This window comes from Ciconia boyciana, chromosome 2, assembly GCF_034638445.1.
Source record: "Ciconia boyciana chromosome 2, ASM3463844v1, whole genome shotgun sequence".
In the NCBI taxonomy this organism is placed as follows: Eukaryota; Metazoa; Chordata; class Aves; order Ciconiiformes; family Ciconiidae; genus Ciconia; species Ciconia boyciana.
The window spans coordinates 106,024,877-106,049,929 of NC_132935.1; the positions used below are offsets into that span (position 1 = coordinate 106,024,877).

The 25,053-nt window shown below is 38.5% G+C and overlaps 2 protein-coding genes across 7 annotated transcripts in view; one reads left to right on the forward strand and one right to left on the reverse strand.

Annotated features, from left to right (window-relative positions):
* COA1 (cytochrome c oxidase assembly factor 1) overlaps window positions 1-2,510 on the forward strand; it is a 52,916-nt gene extending 50,406 nt beyond the window's left edge. For all 6 annotated transcript variants that reach the window (XM_072853418.1, XM_072853414.1, XM_072853416.1 and 3 more), the window contains one exon: window positions 2,176-2,510. In XM_072853418.1, the coding sequence (XP_072709519.1) occupies window positions 2,176-2,272 (97 nt within the window). In that variant the 3' untranslated portion in view covers window positions 2,273-2,510. The remainder of the gene's footprint in view (window positions 1-2,175) is intronic.
* Window positions 2,511-7,195: 4,685 nt separating this feature from the next.
* Window positions 7,196-25,053, reverse strand: part of STK17A (serine/threonine kinase 17a) — a 28,173-nt gene continuing 10,315 nt past the window's right edge. Inside the window, exons 3-7 of the mRNA XM_072853426.1 lie at window positions 19,275-19,419; window positions 13,636-13,762; window positions 12,824-12,872; window positions 12,535-12,714; window positions 7,196-11,709 (exon numbers count right to left, since the gene is read on the reverse strand). Of these exons, the coding sequence (XP_072709527.1) occupies window positions 11,376-11,709; window positions 12,535-12,714; window positions 12,824-12,872; window positions 13,636-13,762; window positions 19,275-19,419 (835 nt within the window). The 3' untranslated portion in view covers window positions 7,196-11,375. The remainder of the gene's footprint in view (window positions 11,710-12,534; window positions 12,715-12,823; window positions 12,873-13,635; window positions 13,763-19,274; window positions 19,420-25,053) is intronic.

The window sequence follows — 25,053 nt, forward strand, 5'->3', positions numbered from 1 at the left end:
AAACACAGTCTTTATAATTAAAAAAGTGCTAGAACAGATATATTACAGTAGAAGGATGCTCTAACTCCACATCATATAGTAGCAACTTTACATTTTTATAATAACAAAGCCTGAAAGCCTCTCTTGTCAAGGGCAAACTGATTCCTAGAACTGAGCAAAGAATTACTACATGAATTCAAAGTCCGTCTTCCATTGCAAAAGAGGAAATTTCATTAGATGCATACCTCCTCACATGTACTTGTTCTCAGAGTTTGTTAGGCACTTCTGTTCGCTCTATTTAGAAACGCAAAGCTACAACATTTTTGCTCAGCTGCCACCAGCCATATGGTAATGTTTTCTTTTCATAATTAGATGAGCACAACTTACTGTATTTCTCTTCTGAATAGCTATGGGAAGCAAGGTGTAAAAATGATGGGAGGAAGGCACTAGGCTGGGACTTGAGAGGCACAGGGACAGACCTGGCCTCCTCCCTAGTGACCAGGGATATCCTCAGAGGTCCCCAGCCACCTTTCTTCCACACCCACACTTTCCTGGGCACCTGGGCTCTGAGGTCCTCTCTCCTCCTCATCCCCACCTCACAGATGGAGGGAAATAACAGTTCCCTCCTGTTTCACTGTGTTACTGTGAAGATAACTGAAGATGTTAAACTATGGCAGTAATTGAAGTGCCTACATCTCTCAGAGTTTTGTTTTAAAATGGGCTCTCCATGCATTTCCATCTGCAATCTTAAGAGAAAAAAAAAGAAATCTTCTGTAAAAGGGTTTGCAGCAGACAGATCTGTCAGACTCAACCATCTTGGCTTACACGTGGGGTCCTGCGCACAGCTCCACTTGGGGCTAGGCAGGACTTGGTGTCCTTGCACCCAGCTGAGGAACTAAGAGTAAAATGGCTTGTTCCCATCTGTTCCACAAAGAGGAGCTCCTGAGATCCCTGAGAGAAATAACAAACATGTAAGGCCATCCTGGTGGGGCTCTGCAGAACGTACGGGTGGGTGCTTGCAGTGGAGGGCTGGGAGGCAACCAGACTGATACAGACACAGTAAAACGGCACCAGGAGGTGACCTCTCTCTGCAAAAGCAGTTGAGGCTCCCAACCCACTGAAATGCTTCAGACTCTGAGTAAGCAGTCTGTCCATCAGGGCTTATTTGTTTATGTAGTTATTAAAAAGAGAGAAACTGAAAAGAAGGGAAACTGGGAGTGCATGAGCTGGTTTGGACCGGGAGGGAGCTCAGGCACAGGCAGCGCAGGGATGGGGAGGGCGCCCAAAGGCGAGGGCGGTCAAGGCACCAGTCCTGCAAAGTGACACTTGCCTACCCCGAAGCAAGCGGAGGGAAGGGCTGAGAGCCCAGGCCATGCTGAGGGGAGCGACTAGTTGCTCCTTCAAGCCCTGTTTTAAATGAAGCAGTTGCTTGTCCTGGATCAGGTGGAGTTGGAGGGCTGGTGAGGGAAGAGCCCTGCCACAGACCCATTGCACAGAGATGCAGCAGCCTAATTGCCTAATTGTATGTACTCCACACCTACTCCAGCAAAAGCAGAGCTGGGCGAGTGCCAGGAGCTTTTGAAAAAATCCTGTCTCAGTACCCCAAAATAATAGTCCTTCCCAGCTGGAAAAGCAGCACGAGCAGTCTCACAGAAGTGGATTTGGAGCAGAGCTTAGAGGAAGGAAAAGGCTCCCCCTCAGCCCCCAAACAACACAGTTTCCCCTGTCCTTTGAGAAGCCACCTTCATACCCCATCAGGGTTTCAGCAGTCACACTGAGTGATTGCACAGTGTTCAAACTCCTCCAAGCCAGGATAATTCCTTAGCAACACAGGCTGGCTCCAAGGCTGGAGAGGAGCAGAGCAAGGAATGCACCTGCAAGATGGAGAGGAAGAAAGGCACCGGGGCGGGGGGAGGAATGTCCTGTCTAAAAATAGCTGGCAGAATTTTATTTGAGTTGCAACAAATAGGAACACACATCCCAGACCTTTAAATTTGGGCTGCACTATGCTATTAAGGAAAACAGCTTTCAGAAGCTGGCACTCGCAAACCAAATTTTAAAACACTTGAGAGAATTTTTAAGAGCAATGAATGCGTGGAATGATTTGTTTCTCTGTGCCAGCTGTTTCTACACCAACTTTACTACTATATTAAAAGTGACTGAAACAAGTTAAAAATCTCTTTTGGTTTGTGTCAGCTGGTGCCTTCAGGATGTCACCTTGAAACTGCGGGATGGTCAGAATATTCCAGTTTACCACTCCCCAGTGGAAAGCGTTGGTGTGCAAGAAGGCTAAAAAAAAAAAAAAAAAAAGAAAAGCAGCTGCTTCTCCACCTCCCATTGAGCCGAAGGAGCCATTAATTGATTGCATCCTGCTGCGTCTGTGAACGTACACAGTTGTCACAACTGACAATTTCACTTAAGTGGGTGCTCTCAAGACAATTTTCTCTCTAAGATTGACCTCATCATTGTCATAATTGTAATTTCTTTCTTTTCCTGGTTTATTCATGTGTTCAGCAGAAGCCTAAAATAAATATCTTGCAAAAGACTTGCTGTTCAAGAGAAGTTATGTGTTATGCCCTGTGTGTGCTGGTATTATGAATTTGAAATAAGTAAACAAACTGCCAGGAAATGAAACTTTCCTACAATTGCAGACCAAAGTCAGGACAGTTGGGCTGCTCTGTCATGGCTAGAAGACTAAATCAGCTTCTCAAAGCGATTCCCTTGCTGCTTTGGTTTTCCCCCATTTCTCAACAAGGTGTTACCTAAAGCAGGAGGGACAAAGCAGCGAAGGTGAAGCTCAGCAGCAGCCCCCTCCGCTACTAATGAATAAGTCGCATATCAGGTAGATTTGCACCCTCACAATTATCATTAAAAAGCTCAAGAGACAGCAGAGGCCACTCATTGTAACTTATGAATTCCAGGAAGGGGCTTGCTGCTCATGCTGAAGGGAGCAGAAGGTCAATATAACAGAGAGAGCCACTGTTTCACACACTGTTTCACACTGGCCAACACAAGGTCGGGAGAGCACCTTCACTCTCCCACTTCTGCTTAGGGAGGAAAACGCTCAGGAGGTGCAGAACAGGTAGAATACTGCCATGGTTCAGTCAGACTACAACCAGAGATTTTGTTTGTGCCTTGATTCTGTCAATACAGCAGCTCAGCCAACAGAGGTAGAGGAGGAGCAAGAGCAGGAGCAAGTTGAGGAGTAAGCAAAAAAAAAAAAAAAAAAACAACACACTACCACAGCCCACTTAGCAAGAAAACTAGCTGGGAGATCTGGAGATCTCCTGGCCATCCAGTGTCTCAGAGCTTGGTCAACTCTGGCTTTTGGTCACTGAAGAAGTTTGGTGGGGAATCAAACAGTTGACGAGGAAAAGCCAAATCAATCACTTCACATCCATCAACTATCACTTCCCTGACTGCAGCTTTGACTTGTTACCAGTCTCCAAAGAAGCTGCGGCTGTGGAGAGCAACCCCAGCCCATTCAGTCCCTCCCTATGTCTGTGCTAGGAGTATCTAGCACACACTACCATGCACCTGCCTTTTGTCACTGCTGTGCACTTAGTAAGTCTGCGACCTGCAGTGGCTGCAGGGTGTACAAGTGTCCAGGAAACCTGGCCACAGCCAGCCCAGCCTGCAACACAACGCTTGCTCACCACCCTCTCTCTCTTGAGCTGGCACACACGATATCGCTGGTTTGGCTTCACAAATTGCTGCACCACAATACTACCACCTGGCCTGGCTCTAACCCTACTTATCCAAAGCCTGAGGGAGATATCCCCATGCAAACCAAGGAGATTTTACTGCCTTGCTTAGAGGAAGCAGAGCTTACAGAGAGGTTCCATGTCTCACTTTCCCCCTAGAGACCTAACAGAGCACCCCTTTAACTTTAAGCACTCCTGATTATCCTAACCAACCCATGGGTTCATCAAAGCTGTGAGAATGGGCAATATCATCATATCATACCAATCTTTCTCTAAATTAAATATTTAAGCCTGGAGAAGGAAGAAAGCAATGGGTGGAGCTGGAAGTCAGCAGATCCCTGGAGCAGGACAAGAGAAAAGTCACATTCAAATTCCTAGTTTTGTTGTACTACTTAGTAGTCATAAACACAGAAATTCTTACCTCTTGACCTTGAAGAGCCTCAGAAGCCACTTCCTGTCTGTGTTTGAGCTCTTATAAGATACACATATTCAAAGGGAGGAAAAAAGCAGCAAGCTGGTGCATTCAGTGCCAAGCTACTTTGGCCATGTGGCTCCCATTAAATACACCACAGCCCGCAGCGGCTGCTTTCAGAGAGGACACAGGTGCAGCCAAGAGAGCTGAGGCATGCCAGGAAAACGGGAATGCAAAAGTCTCAAAATCACCAGCAGCTGCTGAAAGCCCAAATAACTTCAAGAGGGCACCTGGGCACCCCCCTTCCCCTTGCAGTCTTTTCCGCTAAGGTGTGCTGGAGCAGATTAGGTTGCATTTAACTTCCTTAGGTCATTGAAGCACTAATTAATTGTAATTATATTGTGTTGCATGTTATTAAATACCAGTCCGGACAATAATTTCATTTTTATTGAGAAAATATTCATGTTTCAATAAAAGACCCTAAAAAACCTAGTTAAACTCCTCTAGAAAGCCATTATTTTCTAATCACAGAACAGTTAAGGTCAGGAGGAGCCTCTGGAGATCGTCTAGTCCAACTGCCTTCTTCACAACAGGATCAGCTAGAGCAGATTGCCTGGGACTGCATCCAGTCAGGTTTCAAAAATCACCAAGGATGGAGACTCCACAACCTCTGGACAAGCTGTACCAGCATTCAACCATTCTCACAGTAAAAAAAGCTTTTTCTTATGTTTAAACAGAATTTCCTGTGTTTCAGTGTGTGCCCATTGCCTCTTGTTCTGCCACTGGGCACCACTGAGAAGAACCTGGCTCCATCCTCTTTACTGTTCCCCCACAGGTATTTATACACACTGGTAAGATCCCTCCCAAGTCTTCTCTTCTCCAGAGTGCAGGTCTCTCAGCCTTGTTGGCAGGTGCTGCAATCCTTTAATAATCTTAATCATTTCAGTATGTTAAATAATTTCTTTTATATTGGCTTGAAAATTTGCATAGTTCCTTTTCCAGTTGTTGGTGTGGTTAAAACAACCATCATCTTCATGACCTTTGCTGGATTGCATGTTTGTTTCTTACTCTCTAGTTTGATTTTAATAACTTCTGCCAGGCAGTCATCACCCTCAAGGAAACTATCAAGGCGGCAGGCTGTTCAGGGCAAGAACTTAATTTACAACTGAGGAACAACAAATATTGCTTAGCAGACTGTTACAATGCTTGCACCAATTTGAGTTGGACCTGACTAGCACACAGGGTCTATATAAAACCAGATGTTTTAAAAGCACTAGCTTCATAAAGGCTAAGCGGGCTGATGCGTTCCCTTTTGAGTGTGTTTCTCCAGGTAGTAATATGGTTTTGTCCAACTTATGAGCCTGTCAGTTCACTTCCTAGCTTGGGCAGATGCCTTCTATTGCACAGGGAACATTAGTCATTTGGATTCACCTCCCATTTAGAAATGAAGATGCATCCTGTTCTTTCCCACCATTGCCTGAACCTTGTCTGCTTGTCAAAGCAAAATCATTCTCTTGCATGTTTTCTGCACGATTTGCTACAAAGTTCCCTGCAGCGCTGCCCAGGCAGTCCTGTAACACCAGTAGTGATGGAGACCTGTCACATTCTTGGTATTACTTTGGAAGACACATGAGTAAACACCTTTGGTTCATTTTATGTAGCACCAAGTATATAAAAATACTAGAATCACGTCGTCTCTTGACCAATCTAATGCAGTTTTTGTTGATTTGCTTTACTAGAAGATTTAGAAGCAAGCGCCGTTATTCAATAACTTCTGAGACAGCCTTTGCCTTTCTTTGCTTGGTAAAGCCCATGACAAGAACTTCCATCCAGCAACCAGACCAGCTGGATCTCACAGGGTGCTACTGAAAGGTGGCAGTCGGTAAGCTGATACCCCAACAGCTCAGATTTTCCTGTAAGGATTAGTTAAAAGGCACCTGTGTAATTCAGTGTGTACACTGGGATTACAAATTAATTGAAGAGGTGGGGTACACTGATTTCAGTGCATCACCAGCTTAGCTGTGATTCTGATTGCATGAGCAAGCAAAGACTCCATGCAATTAAGTTCTCTGTGCTTACAGGAAAAAAGATAATCCCTTCAAGTAGTTAAGTTACCTTTCCTCTCCTAATTTTGCAGTAACTCTTGTGGTCCTACTGCTGTGCTTCACTTTGACAAATCCTAACCTTTTCTTAATTAAGAGAGATTTTTATCACACCCACATGGGCTTTATTTTTTTCTGTTTTATAAAGCTTCCAGGTTGTATTTTTATGCAACCAAAATATTTTACCGAGCTATATAGTTGTCGGCTGTCTTATAGCAGGAACAATTAATGAAATTAAGCAGTGTTAGAAGAGGAAATACTTTTCTCACCCAGCATCTACTCAATGCTCTGACTTTCCCCACAGGGAGTCACATCAAGTAAATAACACAGTTCTGGACACAGTGCACCTTGGAGGGGACATTAAAGTTTCACTGCTTTGGAGCACACATTTCAGCATGATTTGTTAAACCTGGATTAATGCTCTACCCTGTCCTGGATACACAGCTGTACACCATTCATTGGCATTTAAACACCATCTTTCCAACCCACATCTTCAGGCAGGTGATTTTCCACCTGTCAGACATCTAAGATAACAGTCCTGAGTTTAATGGCAATATATTTCCAGGTTTAGTATACACCAAGAAAAAAAGCCAGGAAGATTTACATGGATAATGTGACTGTATTTATTAATCCTAATGACAGCTTAATTCAACATCTGTAAATGCTGTATTGTGAAGATCTCTACAGTGCAAGTATATTGCTTTAGAGTGGAAAAGATTATTGTTGTGTTTTATAGTTGCTGCACAAATTGAACAAATGTGTAATTCAGAAAACTAAAATATCAGTAATCCTGCTATATGGGTGTTGAGAAAAATAACTTTACGGAAGTCAAGGGCATTTGAACAGGAGACTCCATCTCACATATTACAACCCAGTTCCAGCAATCTATTTCCAGCTAGTATTCAAAGCCAAGCGTGAAGGTGTACAGTCACCAACCACAGAAGAGTTTAAGTTGCAGTAGCTTGCAATGCAGCACTGTACTTTAGCTTTACTATTGATTCCAGTCATCACGCAGTCATCCTACACCAAACTAACATAACTTTTGGAATTCTGTTTCAGATCAGTAATGCTATCTTGAAGAAAGATTATGGTTTCTTTTTTTAAAAAAAATTGTGTTTTAAAGCATCTCCCAATGTGTGAAGAACAAAAGACCCATCAGCTGTTCAGAAAGCAAATTTTCATTTATTGTAAAGTTCCTGAAACAGTAAACACCTTATCAGAAGTACAATGAACTGGCACTATTTCTTTAAAATGTTGAACTGTTTTCCAGGAACAGCACCTGGAATATTCAAGAAAGATCTTAAGCCATGGAATAATTTGGTGCAAGGCCCACCTTCCTCCCTGTCCCCTGCCAGCACCACCAGTGGAGAACAGGCAGTTAATTTTTATTTGCATTTCCTACCTAACAGCTCTCAAGATTCAGCTGGTAGATTGCAAGCTGGAATTCACCCTTTTGTATTGAGGGACCCTCAAATGAAAGGTGTAAGAAATGAGACAAATCACAATGCAAATTCAGCTTTGGACAAAAAAAAAAATTATTTTATAGAACTTTCAGTTTAATGACTATAAAATCTATAGCCTCTTGCTTAAAGAGGTGAGCATAGCAAGAAGACAAGAGGAGACAAGGCTTTGCTTTCAACTAGATGTTTGCTGTTTGTTCCAACAACTGCAGCGGAGGCACAGGCCTGGACCTACCCTGCCTACAGATAGTTCATGTCTCTTGCATCAGAACCATAGAAATAACAATTCTCCAGCAATTTCCAAGAAGATCTGCGCTTCCATTCCTTTCAGCTTCCTGCATTCAAGCAAGCACCAGCCATGCTCCCAGCATTACGAAGGCAGCCAGCAGGTGCCCAGTCTGGAGAGTGGGGACTGAGATGGACCTTGTGGGCAATGCTAAGGAGCCGATTCCTTCTCCGCAACCACCCCCTTCCCCACAAACACTTTAAGGCATAAGCAGCTTTTTTTCAGATGAACTGCATATGTACATGCAGTCCTCCATATTCATGGAGCTGCAGAAAACCAGCTCTTCTTCACAAGCTAGTGATTTGTTCCCAGTCTTCATGTGTTACTTCAACTAGTAACTAAGCCTCCCAGAAACATTAACCTCGATAGCCCCTTTCCACAGTGTAGGGTAAGAATACCTCATTTACAGCTTTACCCACACTTACAATGGAACAGAAATAGCTTCAAGTGTGTGGGACTGGCTGATAGTCCTGCAGTTAGACATTATAGAAAATTTTTCCTATTAGAGGGCCAATCTAACATGCCTTGTTTATAACATACTATTAAACTTTCACAACTTTATACAAATTCTTAATGATGTTAAAAAACACTGTACAAAACCACCTTAAGGCACAAAAAGTTAAATGTGAAAAGAAATGCAGCCCACAAAGTCTCAAAGCAGCCAATTCAAGAGAAACTGGCCTTGTAATAAGTACATAATTCATTTATACATGTTAAGCTTCATTGTCATACATTAAAAACAGTAAATATAGGACAAAAATGTATGCTGCTCAGCATCTACTCTTTTTCTTTAGTACCAACCCCCATCTGAGACATGATCTGCCATTACAACTAGGAATTGAAACAGCTTATAGGTCCCTCAAATGATTTGCTTTGAGCAACCATGAGCTGTTACACATTAAGGTATGCAGATATGGCAACATAAATTTGTTTTGTAAGGGTGGGATGTGAACATGCTTCAACCTCAGTGCTTTGCTTAACTTTGTAAAAGCAAGGAAGTATGGATGTGAAAAAAAGAAGTCAAAGTGGCAGTGACTGAAAAATTTTAATTTTGCAGAAATGAATTTCATAAGTTAATGTCCCTCCCTGAAGCAAATCGTCTTGGACAAATGACTGAACAGTAAAAGAAAGATGCCCATGAAGAGTACTGTTGTGCTTAAAAACTCTGAAACAGATCAGCATTGTAGGTATGGTCAGCAAACATGCAGTAATGCAGCTACCGTCCACCTCCAGAAATGCTCAGATAACACAACTACTCACTCTCTTGGCTCAAAGATTCTTGTTTAACTTCTACTAATGGCCAGCAAGAGCTATCCAAGAAAATCTCTGGCATGGTAGCTTCTCAGTAGGATTCTGTAGGCTACTGTCTACAGGAGGGAAAAAACAGCAAACGACTAATTTCTCCGGAGTATGAAAGGCATCTCTGCATTACAATATAAAACACATCCAAACTCAATTATTCAAGTATTACTGTATGTTTTCTTATATGAAGGTCTTCAAGGAGTGAGGAGTTGCCCTACCTACATCAATATTCAATATATAATTCCATAGGGGAAGAAGCCCGATAGAATGGTTTAATTTAGGTGCAATTTTTCTGATGTGGCTTCAAGTGAAGGCAACCAGACCACTGGCAATGAAGCCTTATGGAAAAACGCTCATTGCCCCACTCAGTGTCACACTGCTTTTTGTTCAGTTTTCTTCTTTACTAGCGCTTTTCCTCCTACCCTTACAGCAATGCTAATCAGATCAGCCCAGTACTGCTTGTGTTATTAAGAAGCCATTTACCTTTTGTGTGAAGGAGGAACTGTAGTATTAGCACAGAGCACTGAACTCCTGTTCACTAAAAAGAGTAAGAACATTCTTGGCACATTTGAAATTAGAAAAATCTGTAGCAACATGGAAAAAAAGGAAAAACTTGCTTAAGAGTCTCTACTCATTTTTTTATAGCAAGAAAACTTTTGTCAGGGTTTATTATAAAGGAACAGCATAAGGAAACCAAATAAATAGTTGAATAGTTAACAGTATGCAATATAATAGTACTAAACGTCAATTACATAAAAATTAAACTTTGGAACAGCATCAATACGAAACATTTCTTAGAAAACTAGGACTCAGTCCAAGATCCTCAGACCTGCACATTGCAAAAACCAGTCGGTTTTGATGCCCAGTTGGTCCCAGCTCTGTCCTCCGAGGGACCGTGTCCACTGAGAACTATGACCCCTCCATACAGCTCCCTAATCCCTCTCTGCCCCATCATACACATGCTGTTTTTCCAAGTGTCTAAGGGAGAGTGATTGGGAAGCACGAGGTATGAGTTGTGCTTCATTGTTTCAGAGGAAGTGGTATCTTCTTCCTCATTTGATAGCTATATTGAACAAGGTTATGCAATTCAGCCTAAGGATGCTTCTTTCTTCCTTAAAGCAGCAGTAAGAGGAACAGAAAGAACGCAGCAATGACCTCATGCTCCCAGTAAAACCCCAGCTGGGTTCTGGGGCAAGTGGAATCGAGGGCTGATTTATCATTAGCTGGACAAACTGATCTAACATGGTGAAGTCAGTGGAGAGAACTTCAGTAACTTCAGTAGAGCTACATCAGACCCTCTGTCATTTTTTTTCCACTCACCAACACTCTGCAGTCACACTGAGCTGGATTCTATTAGCACATCTCGCCCAGCACAGGAGGGGAAGGGAGAGATCTCTGCTGGCTCTCAAGAGTGAGTGACTTAAGCAAATTCATCACCCTCTGGAGCAGGATTTTACTGTGCTCCCAAATAAAGAAGTATCACCACTGTGATCTGGAATCATTTCCCAATACAGATTTCTTTACCTGTGGGACATGTGCATCTCTTCCTAGAGAAGTGCAGCTCACTGTTTGGCTATATGCCAGATGGGCCTAGATCTTTGACTTGATGTAAACAAAGAAATATATACACAGTATAACTTTCAAATCTGTATGTCAAACCAGTTGATCAAATTCTTCTCTCATACAATTTGTAGATCAGTAGATAGTTCCACTGAAGTCAGGAGTGCTAAAAGGTGTTTGAGGAAAACCCGGCATTATATATTTGCATTAAATGCCAAAACATATCCTAAAATACTCCTCTTAACATCTGTCACTGAAACACTTCCAATGTCAACTTCTCCAGAACACTGGAACAATTAACAAAAACTGCCATCAAGCAACAAAAACACAGAAATAAAAATTACAAACAAAAATAAGCTTTTTATCTTTGTTAAATTCCTATCAGCCACTTGAAATCTTGTTTATCTGTTCCACAAAATTAAAACCTTGGCACACTTTCCTTGGATGCCATTTATCAATGTTTCCTTTTATCTAGAACATTTATTGCATATCAGAAATTCACTTGGCTAGGATATTTTTGTTTAGTAGAAAACACTGCCTTCCAGTTATAGCTATGAAGCTCCACACAGTTCAGTAAATGAATTCTCCTGGTATTTCTTGCAGTAATGGTTCCTCAAATTTAAATCGTTTGGAAATGGCTTTCTGCTCAGTTACTTTTTCTTTTTCTGACTGCCTACATTGTCCCAGTGTATATGAAGCCACCACAATTAGTTCTTCTGTCACTATTGATTCTTCCTCTTCAGTCTTCTCAGCATCTACTGATTTTTCAGAGGCAGAATCTGCATCTTTCTGGGTGACATCACTGGTCTCCCCTCCTGTACTCTTATTCCAGGCCCTGCAAGCAGGATTATCGCTTTGTTCTAACCATGGATGTTGAAGACATTCTTCAGCAGTTGCCCGGTCCCTGCAGAGGAAGGAAAGTGTTAAAATAAATGTCCAAATGAATTTGAAATTCAGTATCTTGCAGAAGAGATCCATACAAATTATTCCAAGGATATGACTCTATTAAAGACAGACTGATAGAACTTAAAAAAAAAGTGCTGATGGCAGCTACCTTTTACCAAAAAAGACCAACAGCAGCCCAAGGAGATGAACCAGTAACATTTAAAATAAACGATTTCATGGGTCCTTAAATATCACAGTCTACGCTCCCATGTTGCCAACGAACTTTCAAAGTTTATACAGTTTTTTTTTTTATATATATAGGAAAATTATCCAATCCTTACATTCTTAAAGTATTCCCACAGACAAGCAGTAGACAATTTCAATAGTTGACATGCCCTATGAAGAACTGGTGAAGTTCCACAGAAAACACCTCTTATTTTGAGACCTGGAATTTCCAATTTGCTGCCCATTGAGAAAAGCATACTAATGAAGCAGAAAAGAGTAAGGTACTCTACCAACTCATCAAGAGTAAAAGGCTCAAAGCACAGTTCATTTAAAAGACATCAGCAAGGCACCTGTAAAGAAAGTCAGTATACTGTACCACATGCTACAATTCATGAAATGGATTTGAGTTTGAATTACTAACACTTGGACACATTCAGAATATGCAAGTTTGGAGGGAAATGGAGAACTTCTGTTTTCATATACATGAAAAGTAATAGCACAATGAAATATGAATAATCAAAGTTCCCTTACACTTTAAAAATGAAAGTGCCAGCACTTGCTACATTTAAAATGAATCCAGTAAGACATACTAGCATATACAATTGTGTATTTTACTTACTCGGGTTTCTTAACCAGCAGAGTTTTGATGAAATCCACGGCAGACTCTGATATGAGGTCAAAGTCTTCTCCAGAGTAACTTACGTTCATTTGAGATATATTTAAGAACGTTTCTTGTTTATCATCCCCTAAGAAAGGTGATATCCCTGTTAGCATAACATATGCCAGTACTCCAATGCTCCTAAATTAAAAGTAAAAAACAGAAAAGCAGTTTTTTAGGGTTTTTTTTTTTTAAAAAAAACCTTTTCAGTAAGGTAAGTTACGATGACCATTAATTTGTTCAAACTTACCACATGTCGGTTGCTGTACTGATTGGGTCATAACTCAGAATTTCAGGAGCTATTCAGAGGGGGAAAAAAAACCCAAGTTCTATTTTTTGTCATATGCAGACATTACATTGTAGTTATATAGCGCAATAATGGGTAAAATGGGTAATGAGGTAAAATTTAATATAAGCCCTTTGAACCATGACAATCTTTTGAAGTAGAGATATTTCTATTCAAGTTAAGTTATTACTATCACTCATTGGTTTTACGTAAAACAAATTGTTTTCCTTTTCTTGTCATCTTCAGAAGCCAGGCCAGTCTCCTTCCCAATTAAGGAAGCTGTATACAAATTTCTTATGGAAAAAATGAGAAATACCCAACATTCCATATTCCAGCACTGAAGCCCATATCCATAACGATATACTATACAACTGAAAGATATTTTCAAGTACATTTTCAAGGCCTGGAATAATTTGCTTTTAAAAAAAATGAAATGGATACAAACCTCCACAAGCTACAACGTTATATTCAGAGACTGAATATGTCATTCTGAACTTTTAATCCAAGTAATACTTGTTATCACTGCTGGTAAGAATCATCTACAGTGCGTACTCATCTTCAACACAAGCACACAATTATCACTCATTAGACTGGCAAAGGTTACCAGTTCTAGCTTTTACAGCAGTACCACATTCAAGTAATAACCTGATCTTTCAACACAGTAACTACACAGCCAACCTGGCATTCACCAAACTGAGGTAGTTTCTCTTTTCACTCCCCCAAAGCCTGGATAGTTCTCTCTTCAGGGCTACATCACTCATATAGTAACAACTTACCTACATACTCTGGAGTTCCCATAATTTCTCTTAGTTCCTCACTGCTCTTCATTATTCTGGAAAGGCCAAAATCTACAATCTTAATGTCTCCCAGAGGGGACTTCCTGGTTAGTAGAATATTTTGGGGCTGAAAAGCAAAAGAAGGAGACTTTCAGGATCACCCAAATCTAATGTCTATGACATCATACTATTGCATAATTATTTTAGATCATGAGTAGCAATGATGCATTCCATTACAAGTACGATACCCAGGATCATTCCCCCTTCCCCCCCCCCAGGTGAACTTGAAGAGACACATAGGCTAGAAGGAGTGGCAGGATTTTCTGTTTACAACTGAGAATCAAACATCTACATTTATTAGCTTAGAACACAGAGAAAAGACATGCCAGTAGCTATCATTTAACAATAGCAAATAAATACCTCCACATTTGTACCTTTAGTCCTTCATATCACCTTTTTAACTCCCCTGCCCTCCTTGCCACCTTCTAATAGATGGTGTAAAATACCTCCTGTTGAAGGGTGTCCAAAAACACCCTATCATTTAAAAAAACCTGAACACATAAAACTATTTTGACTACACCTGTTTAAAGAAAGTCTGTTGCAACCGACCTCAATCTTGTTCAAAGTACAAACAATTGTATTGCAGAACACTAACTGAAGAACAGTTTAAAAAAATACAGCAGCCTGAAAAACAGGTTTTTAAGAGCATCACCTTTGGATAAACTTGTTTGCTCTGACGTCACTAGATCTTGGCTGTCATCCTTCAAAGCAACTTTGTGGTCATTAAGAAGTTCCTTACTATCTATTTTAAATGCTAGCTCAGGTAAAAAAAAAATCTGAAAACTAACTTTAGACAACAGGACTTAGATTTTTTTTTTTGCAACTGAAGTTGCCAAAAAAAAAAAAAAAAGGTGTGACCCTCCCTGCTCCCAGGCCAATGGTCACATTGGGTTCTATCATTAACTTCTCTGAATGGTAACACTGACAGTTGACACTACATTCATGCCTCTGGTGAGCCCAAGTTCCATGAAAATGATGAAGCCTTTATTTATTGAGAACCTGGATTATCTTGCATCGGGGTGGTTGAAAAGGAAGGAGGGCAAAGAGTAAGAACACCAAAGCAACACTGACTGATAATCCAACTGGATCAACACCAATGTTTATACTTTTTCCCTAATCACCAAGCCATTCTCTCTTCATCCCCTAGTCAGTCATGAAGGCATGCTTTCACATGAACAGCCTCGCTTTTGAACACAGAAATAAAACTGTGCAAGAACATTTTAAAAACCTTGGGCCAGTTCTCCTTGCTGCAAGACCTAAATATAGTCAAGTTCTTTCATTCCTGCAAAGTTAAACCATGGTTATTTCAAACTAGCTCCATGATGTTGTCAATCTATTTTCTGTTTGTAAATCTATGCATTAAGAACAGCTTTTTGTTTTTTGCTTACCAACTGGGATCTGGTGGCCATACAAAGGCTTTTGGAGCTGCACATTACCATATGCTTTATAGTTGACATTTGTTATTCTGTATTTGTATTAGAAAAGCAAACATCCAGAAACACTGACCATGCCTCTCAGATGTTCTTCCCAGTGGGAAATTTAGTTACTTTCTGAAGAGGCAAATAGAAAGCATGAGAAAAGCATTTGTTTTCTATATTTAAACACGGAAAAGTTTTTAATGGAAACATTTCATGAAATCCTTAAGCTCTGTATTATAATATTTTAGTAGATAATGCAGTTGCCAGAAGAAGTTTGTCTTTTTTAAAAACAATCTTATTACTCAAAACACACCTATGCAGAAAAAACCTGCCTACAGTATGAATTGAGTCATAACCCTAAGGCAATTCATACTGAAATATCAGTCGTTATTTTCTTCTTTTAAGGAATTATTATGGGGTTCAAGTGAAGTGATAGCCTAAACACCAGCAGGAAACCTTAAAGAAGCTGTAGCTTTGAACTTACCATAGTTTTCAGCTCGACACAATTAAAGCTTTAAGAAAAGGAAGATGATCTTCCTGCATCTGTAAAGCTGTTTTTCTTTTGTTTTTCCACTGCTGTAATACATCTAGGTTTGCCTAATGCTGATTAGCCCACAAAGGCAAGACAGATGCAGGCCAGAGGCTCTGCACTTTATTTCCCAAAATAAGCAATGCAAGCCCCATAAATTAAGAAATAAGGCTACAATCAAAATAGGTCCTGTAGAACCTGGACACTCTATACCCACCTATTAACAAACAGCTTTGCTTTAATTGCTATAAAGGTTTGAACTCCAGATTAAACTGTTCTTTTGCCTTGAAAAATTGATATTTTAATTTTTAACTCTTTTCTTAGTTTCCTGGATGTTCCTTCAGACAAGGAATTCTACGCTTCTATTAATACTCCACTTCTGTGTAAAAAACATTCAACCCAGAAAATTAATCTGTAATGTTTTTGTAACAGGCTACTTCTTTCGTAATTGCATTAGTTTACTTTCTGAATATTGGTGTAAAATGACACCCAAACCAATTTCAAATAATGATTTTGCTAGTTGTCCTCACTGTACACAACATCTTGAAAACAATACAGAAGAAAGAAGGGAAAAGTTGTCTGTTGGATAACCAGAGTAATATATATTATACGAGAGTGCTGCTTGGAGCAGTCATTCTCCCAGACCCCAGGGCTGTGTAAGGCTCTTTACCTCTCTCTGCTGTAGACAAGAGGCAGCTAGTCCTTCCTCAACCCCCACACCTTTTTAAATTCTCTTCCATTCCCAACTACTTTAAGTTTTTACCAAACACCAATTCAAGATCAAGTCAAACAGCAAATGAAAACACAGAGAAAGGAGTCTTCCCTTACTCTGCAGCTTTTATGCACCATTAAGAGGAGATGAAAGACTCATGACTACCATCTATGCACACCCTGCAAATTAAATAGCATCAACACAATACTGTCAAGTGATACTTAATTTGCACTCAGTAGCATTATATTTGCTCTTTCTCCAAGTCAAAACTGGATTACATGATTGTATTTTGCTACTAAAAACAAGCCATATTTCATCTTTCAGCAGAACCATGCCTTTGGAAAGAAATGATCAGGTGGCAACCCAGCTAAGCCACATCAAAATACCCCATTTTTTTCTGCAGTGTTTAGTCTCATAGGAAAAATCTTGCATCTATTAAGGAGGCAGACAGAAGCTAAAGCAAGCTAGCTGTCAGTGCCATAGATCTGGTTGATTAGATTTATACTATAAAACTACAACAACAAGCTGTTGACAATCACATACTGACAACCATTTTGATTTAAATTCTTCTGGGCATAGAGCCTGACTTTTTTTGAAGGTGCAACATATGGAAAATTAGATGGACCTTTTCAAAGGTATTTGTACCAGACAAATTAAAGGGAAAGCTTTAGAGACCCAAAGGTGAAACTAATAGCACAAGGAAAACATTTTAGCAATAATTTGTCAACTTTTGGTACTGGCAAACACCTTGCTTAACAGCAGTATACTTTGCACAAGTCTTCCAAATGTCACCCCGCAAAACCAAGTATTTAGTAAATTCCGTGGTGCTGTAAGCCACCAGGTAAAGCAGCATGAGCCATACTGTACAACAGACAATGGTTTGAGGCCAGTAGGTTAATAAACATGCAGTCAAATTCAGCACCCAACCTCAATTTTTGAGTTCCTTGAAAAATGGGCCTTTTTTTAAAGCCTTGCAAGGCACGTGGGTCAATCAATCTTCACAAGTCATGGTTTTTAATCCTGCAGTTTCCATCATCTTTGTTTGCCAATATTCTGAAGACTTCCCTAAACCTTATTTTGCAAAAAGACCAATAGTCTTGTATATCATGAAAGTAAATCACACCACAATTAGGACTCCTATTAAGACCTACTTTTCAAAAAACACATTGCACACCACAGTAACATATAAACATATTAAACTCAAACATTAGACAATTTGCTCTGTTAATTAACTTTTATAAGCTAGCAAAGCAATGCTGGATCTTTCAATGAGAACTGGATATGCTCAATTTTATAACAAAAGTTTTCTGATCAGTTGGAAAGTTTTTAAGTAAGCTTTTTCTGAACTTTGAAAAAGCTACCTGTCTGCAAACTGTAATCAACACCTCTAATCTATTTTGCTATTAAGTACTGTAGTCAAATAAAGCACAACGCCTTTCTGATTACATATACCCAGCTGATAGTGCTAAGGCACACCACGGCTTTAACTAAAAACATGTATAAATGTATACTGTCCACAAAAGACATGTTTTAATTTTATACACTTTGCTTCAAGGAAATTCAATGGCCAACCATAGTAGAGACACTGAGTATCTTGTATAAGTGTACCGGAACTTCAAGGAATTCTAACTGCTAATTTTTAGTGCCAAAACAAGCTCTAACTGCTTCACTTATTCTCACATCATTTGCTAAAAATTTTACATTAAATATTTTAGTACAATTATTCATATTCTATGTGTATGACTACATCCATGGGCTACAGAAAGTTTTAAAGGGTTCCAGAGCTAATTTGAATAAATGGTTGGAAAACCAGGCAGGTGAGATATTTGTGTGCAAATATTACTCATCATCTGCTTTAGCTGATGAATGGTGCATGATGTGCTAGGTTATGTATTAAGCATGTACACCTTGATACTGGAATCTACTGGTAGCTTTGTACTACTGCCAAAATACAATTAAGTATAAGTAAGGATCTCAGCAACACAACAGAAAAACATGTAGCAGCTTACTACATACATAGTAAATATGGGAATTGGACATGTAAAAAAATTTGAAAATTTTAATGCAAGATTTTTTATACTGCCTTGCTTAGTAATAAAGTAGTTCAACCTCAAAATGAGATAAAATTGCATCTTCTATATGAGCGTCTGGATGGAAGCTGAAGAAAATTAATTGCAGCTTGCTGCCAATGGGAGATTGTGGTTTTCTGGATCCCTGTTAGAACTCCCTTAACTGTAAGCAATACTCTGGATTTCGTATGATGGCAACTGTACTTTTCTCTTGATTTGGGTGAAAATTATATTTCAGTAAGAAAAAATATTTACTCCAGTAAATAATGACAATTGAAATACCAATAGGGTGTTGGCCAACTGTTTGGCAGTAAATGACAAACATTTAAACTAGGTTTTACAGTAATTTAAAAAATACTGAAGTGTTATAAATATCTTTAACACATTAATATACTGTTTACCAGTCTTGTATGAATGCTTCATCTGAAACATTACACTTTATACTACCAGTGTCTCTGCCATCCTTCTGCTTTATTAAAACTCGAGTCAATACAAAACAAACCTATTTTTCAATGGCCATATAATACTTAAACAGTTTTATTGCACTTTAAAAAAAATGAGTCAGGTCTTACCCAAAGTACTCATTCACAGTTTAAGGCGCAATGCAAATCCACTTTTGAATTAATTACATTTCACTTAATCAAATGAAGTTTATATTTGACATAATCACAGAAACTCCCCAAAAGGCTTGCAACCCTGGTGCCTACTGCATCCCAAAGGTTGAATTTTATAATTTGAGGAATAACTAGATGAAAATTGTGTTAATTATAAATTAGCATTAGTATGACGTATAACCAGTAAGGAAGTCAGCAGGTAAGAAATTAATGAGAAAAATACAGCAACCATCTTACCTTTAAGTCAAGATGAACCACATTGTTTCTGTGCAAGAATGAAACTCCTTCTAAGATCTGCTTCATAAGACGTTTAACATCTTTTTCTTTGAAGGCTTCCTCTCTTTCAGCCACACACTGGTCAAAGATTTCACCTCCAGCAGCACTATGGAACAATATGAATTTTATTATTTCAAAAGACTAAGTTATAGCACCCATTTTAGTCTACTCGCACAATTTTATTTAGCATAAGCAAGATCAGCAGGTGGTAGCATCCAATAGTGATATTTTCAGTTATTAAACATTTTGCAAGCTTTTACACCTAGGAAGACTTCTCTGCAGTATGGCAGATTTGGAGAGAAGCAAAAATCTTAGCCATTTACATTAGAGAATATGAATACTACAGAAATTTTGGGGACTATTTTGGAAACACTACTGACTATGCTTTAGGATGAATGCCACATTTGTTTAAGGGTAGTGTTTACATAAAAGATGTGCCTTTTGCCATTCCTGTGAAACTACATGGAAATTTGGCCAAGGTAAGCCTTTAAGCACAAAGCAAAACAGCCCCACCCCAAATCCTCCTCTAAACACTTTGCACATACTCAAATGACTAAATGTAAAGTTTATAACAGAATTGTTTGTGAAGCCTCTGGTATATAGGAGGGATGCATTAAGTTTCTAAATTACTTTCATCTAAAAATCTTTTTAATCTTAAAAATACTTTTGAAAAATTTAGCTCTCTGCTTGCTTCCTTATATTCTGTTTATATATGTTGAAATAAATAAAGTAACAAAAAATATAAAAATAACTACAGATGAATGAATGTTTTTAAAGTACTCTGAAGCCACATGCAGTACCATCTCTGTATAACAGCAACTCTAGAGAACTAAAATTGTTCTACAACATAACCATGTAGCATCAAAAGTAAAATAAGCAGAGCAGAGGCTCCATCTTAAAACAAGAATGGGCATAAGAACATTAGAATGCATCCATTTTACTTATGGATTGTTGAATTACTACTTGGCAACGTATAAATGAAATCAACACATATAGACTTTGTTCTGCATGAAATTCTATAATCAACCCTTAGTGAAAGATGGCAAAACTCCCAAGGAGAGCATCTTCTCCAGTTACCCTAAACTGTGACATGCCAAACCTGACTTTGCACAAGCGTTAATCTTTACTGATGCATAGCCATTTATTCTGCCTTCGCTTGCTCTTTTCTAATGAATTATATTACCAGGCAATCCAGAAGACAGAGACACATATTCAACAAGGATGTAACAGCAAATGAGAGTTCTAAAAAGAAATGGTGCATTTGGATTATGTACCCCCAGAAAAAGAACACAAATATACTCAAATTTTCATTTTGTCAATACTAACTTTGCTGCTACAGTCCTAGTACCTTAAAATGCCTCATGGCTTATAAAAACTTTTTGCCTTCCCAGATATTCTCATTACTGTTATTTAAAATTCTCCCTAGGAATTGTCTTACAAGCAAAAAGAATTTAAAAGAGGGTTATGTCTTAACTTTTTCTAAAGAGTTTTATATTTCTGTTCTATATGCTGGCATACTGGTACAGAAGTACAATTTGATTTATTAAACTAAGATTTTCTTTTTTTAAAAGTCCATTAAATATTTTTCTTCATCCTGTATCAAAGATGATAGAACTCAAGAATAAAATGAGTTGTCAAAGAAGTATTAATACTTTAATTCCTCTAGAAAAATTGCATATGCCTGACACTATCACATCTTTCTTCAGCATATTTTTATTTAATTCAAGGAAAAAGTTAGTAGTATTTCAGCTTTGAACAGGATTCAAGTATTAATGACATTTTTAAAATTGACACTGAATAGTGCATTCTAATATTCTGAAACAAATTCTTTTAAAAAGCAACATCAATTGGATCTTCAAGACAGGGATAGAAAAACATCTACTGTAATCAATAAATTAAACTTTCTACTTTAAGAATGTCATAATATGTTACTTGGAAGAATGATTTAATTCCTTGTAGCAGTAAATTATAATGCACATACAAGTGGTAAGAGCTACTACCCAAATTACTAACATGATGTGTTTTACAGCAACAACCCTGGGATTTTGCTGGTATAGCTCTGCCACTTAAAATAAGCAAAACAGTACTTCTGCTATTTAATTCTGTGTGAAATAGGATTTATACTCTAAAACTGCTGTTGTCAACCAGGGATCACACTTCATTTTTAATAGACCCAGCTGAAAAATCAGCAAGGTGGGGCCTTATAAAGCCCTGTTTGCTATATGTCTATTTGGTAGACATCTTTTACAATTAAGTCACACTAATAAATTAACATTGAAATAGGCACCAAGTTAAAATGTAAGCTACCTAGAATTTTAATACTACACTTACAGAACTTCGAATTAAACATGTTAAAAGTCAAGGCAATAAAAGTTGACGCACACAATGTCCCATCACTGAAATAAAGAGACAGCACTACCATAAGAGAGTATAAAACCCTCAATCCAGAAAACTTTCTTAAAAAAAGGTATTTAAGTACCTCCCATTACTTCTGAAGATGCCTAGGTTCATCAGCATTTTTAAGACTGAGACAAGCAAATGCAGCCCTTACACATACACACCCACTTCGTGACTTATGAAATATAGCCATTCTCAGCTACCATAGACAAATACACTTAGCTTTACAAAAAAGTTTCACATGGAAAGGTGGTTTCACATGCAATGTTTAATTTTGCAATCAACTTTGCTATTTAGGATGCAGATAGAACAACTTCTTCCAGACAATTCTTTCTATCCAAAAATTACCACATTCAAACAAGTAACTAGTGACCCTTTACAAGAACATGGGGAAATTCGTTACTGCAAGACTGTTTCATGTATTGTTGCTAGGGAGTGAGCTTAATTGATTCCCTTAAGCAAAACAGTCAGCTAGCTGTGAGCCAACCCAGTCACAAGTGGTTGGAAGTACAATGTCAAAATGAACTCCAAAACGATTCTCCCGTACATCTATGCCAAATTCTGCCAAGCTCCTTAACAATACTTTCAACTCAGTTATTTTGTATTCCCTAGCTACAGTTCAGGGAAAAAAATATTAATCGAAACACAGAAGGGATTAAAATACTTACCTGCTAGGAAAGTATTATGGGCACATCATTGCTATGATTTCTGTATACATGCAGACCAGCAGCTCTCTTGTGTTTATAACATTTACCTATTTTTCCTCTAAGAACACATCTTCCATTAAGCTGTAGCTTTTCTAATGGTCATTATGAAATAACAACTTTGCAAACCACTAGGCACCCCCACCCACCTCCACAGAAAATGTTGCTAGGGGGTAAAAGCAAAGAATTGTCCTTAGGAGAAGAAAATCTTTAGGAAAATAAGCCATCCTAATCTGAAAAAAATGTATAAGGAAATACTTAAGAGCACAGCATTTTGAAATCCAGAGTTACTTAGAATGCATTATTTCTCTATAAAGAAATATATATATATACACACTCCCTTAGCTAGGTGTATGAAAAAATGCAAGACACATGAATTCTTTCCAAACTTAAAAGCTACAGCAACCAGAATTCTTTAGCTATTTTAATTTGTTTATGAAAGTACTGTTGTGCTGTTAACTTCCATATAGTTTCAAGTGAAACCCAACTGCTCTTCGCCAATAAAAAGCATGCTAACATTTTATTACTGCTTATCAGCATAAATGACCTAAGTCAGTTGGAAGTCTGGAGCATTAATCTTAGTTACAATTATGTTGACTTTAAATCCAATGGAGACTGCTTATCTTCCTTCAAACATATCTTAACAATGCACTGTACAGAATTCAGCATCCTACTTCTTTCAAGTGCACTTACAATACACTACCACAGTCATTTAGCGTATCATTAGAAAAAGATCGAACAAATCTATTTCAGTGCATCTGAAAAAATTAAACATTTCCCCAGCTTTAATGGATCAGACATTAAGATAGTCTTACAAAAGACTCAGAAGTACAAATCCTCAGAGTACAGATAGATAGATAACAAGTTCCTAGAACACACAATTTCAAATGCTGAGTGAGACCATATACAGTCTGCAAGGGCCAAAAATTCACTTCCTGAACCTTATGCTGTCAAAAGCCTTTCTTGAAAGGGTTATCTTTGGAAGATAAATGGAAACTCATCTGCTTTCTGTACACAGAGCTTATATTACAAGAAGATCACGCCAAGGTGGTTGTTAACACTATCAGCAAAGCTTCACGTTCAATACTGCTGACAGTCATATGCTCGTTTCCTTGGCTAGGCATACCATTAGATAGTAAGCAAGCAAGTGAATTTACTGAGAATTTTTCCAGTGTAAGGCTACCATAACATACCAATGTCCCCAAAGACTGAGAAAACTGTAAATCCGTATCTGATGAGAGGACATATGGGAAGAGAAGCATCCAAATGCATTAAGTTGTAGATCCTGTTAAATTCTCGGTTCTCAGACAAATGCATCTTTTTTTTTTTTTTTTGCCTTAACCTTTCCCATCAGGCAGCCCAAGAACTGAATGAAATGCAAACAAAAGGTAACTAACACCATTTGAGAAGTTTTCCCCTAAAACTTTTTGAAGAGCTCCAGTCTTGATTTGAGACTGCCATCTAGAACAACTTTGTTGATTGATCTAATAGACAAGAAGCGAACATTGGAGCAGCACAGTTATTTCCGATTAGTGGTTTTGCTTCGAGTTCTATCTGTTGAATCCCATGCCAAATGAATCATTTCCTGCCAGCAGACTCCTACTTTAACCAGTCACACCTCCAGTAAGTAGGACAGTAAGTAATGTCCAAGACAATACAAGTAGTAACATTATCCAGGTCCAAATAACTATAGGTGAAAAAAGCACTTCATCCAACATACCAAATAAACCCTGACCATGTCTTCAAGGTGATAGAGACAACTTTTTGCTTTTTTAAAGTAAGCATAACAGAAGTCTACTGTATCTACACAAGACCCTGGCATGTAATTACTCAGTTCAGAAGCTCTTCACAGAAAAATACTTAATGGCTTAGATTTTGAAGTTACACATACAGGTTTCTTTAATATCCGACCCACTAATGACTCACTAATATAATCTATCCCTTCCATAGATGTGTAAACATATGGTGATGAACACTTATAAAAACACCAGTTCTTAAGCATCAGATGCTCTGTTACTCACTCTTTCGAAAGAAATTGGAAAAAGCCAGGTAGGTTGCATACAAATATTGAGCCCAAAAATTATAAAAGGAAAAAAGCAAATTTGATATTTGATGTGTCAAGTTTTCCACACTATATCTCTACCTTTTTCAGTAAAAGTCCAGTTTTCTTTTTCATTCATTCCATTTTCACTGATATATAGAAACACAACTGACCCACAGATTAATTCCAGGCTTTACATACTGCCCCTTCAGACTTACTTACCCCTTCAACTCCTACTTAAATCCTCTGTTTGAGGTCTTGTGCCAACAAACAGAAGTCAGAGACTTGTCAGGGTGGATGCAGACAGCCACCAATTTGCTATCCTACAGCTGAAGCCAACACTGTAATGCCTCATTGCTTCCCATTACTCAGAACTCTAATATTAACAGTTAGTGGCCAAGTTTAAGTTTGTTTTCAGTCAAAAATTGATACTGCTTGAAAGACAACCCTCCATGTAACATTAGTATTTCTCTTCACGAGGGCAAAGCACTAGTTGTCCCCCTCCTTATGACAGATTCAACATCAAGACAAGAAACTTTAAAACCTTAGCAGATAAAGTTAGTGACCAAAAATTAAGTATTTGTTTTTCTCCTTCCCA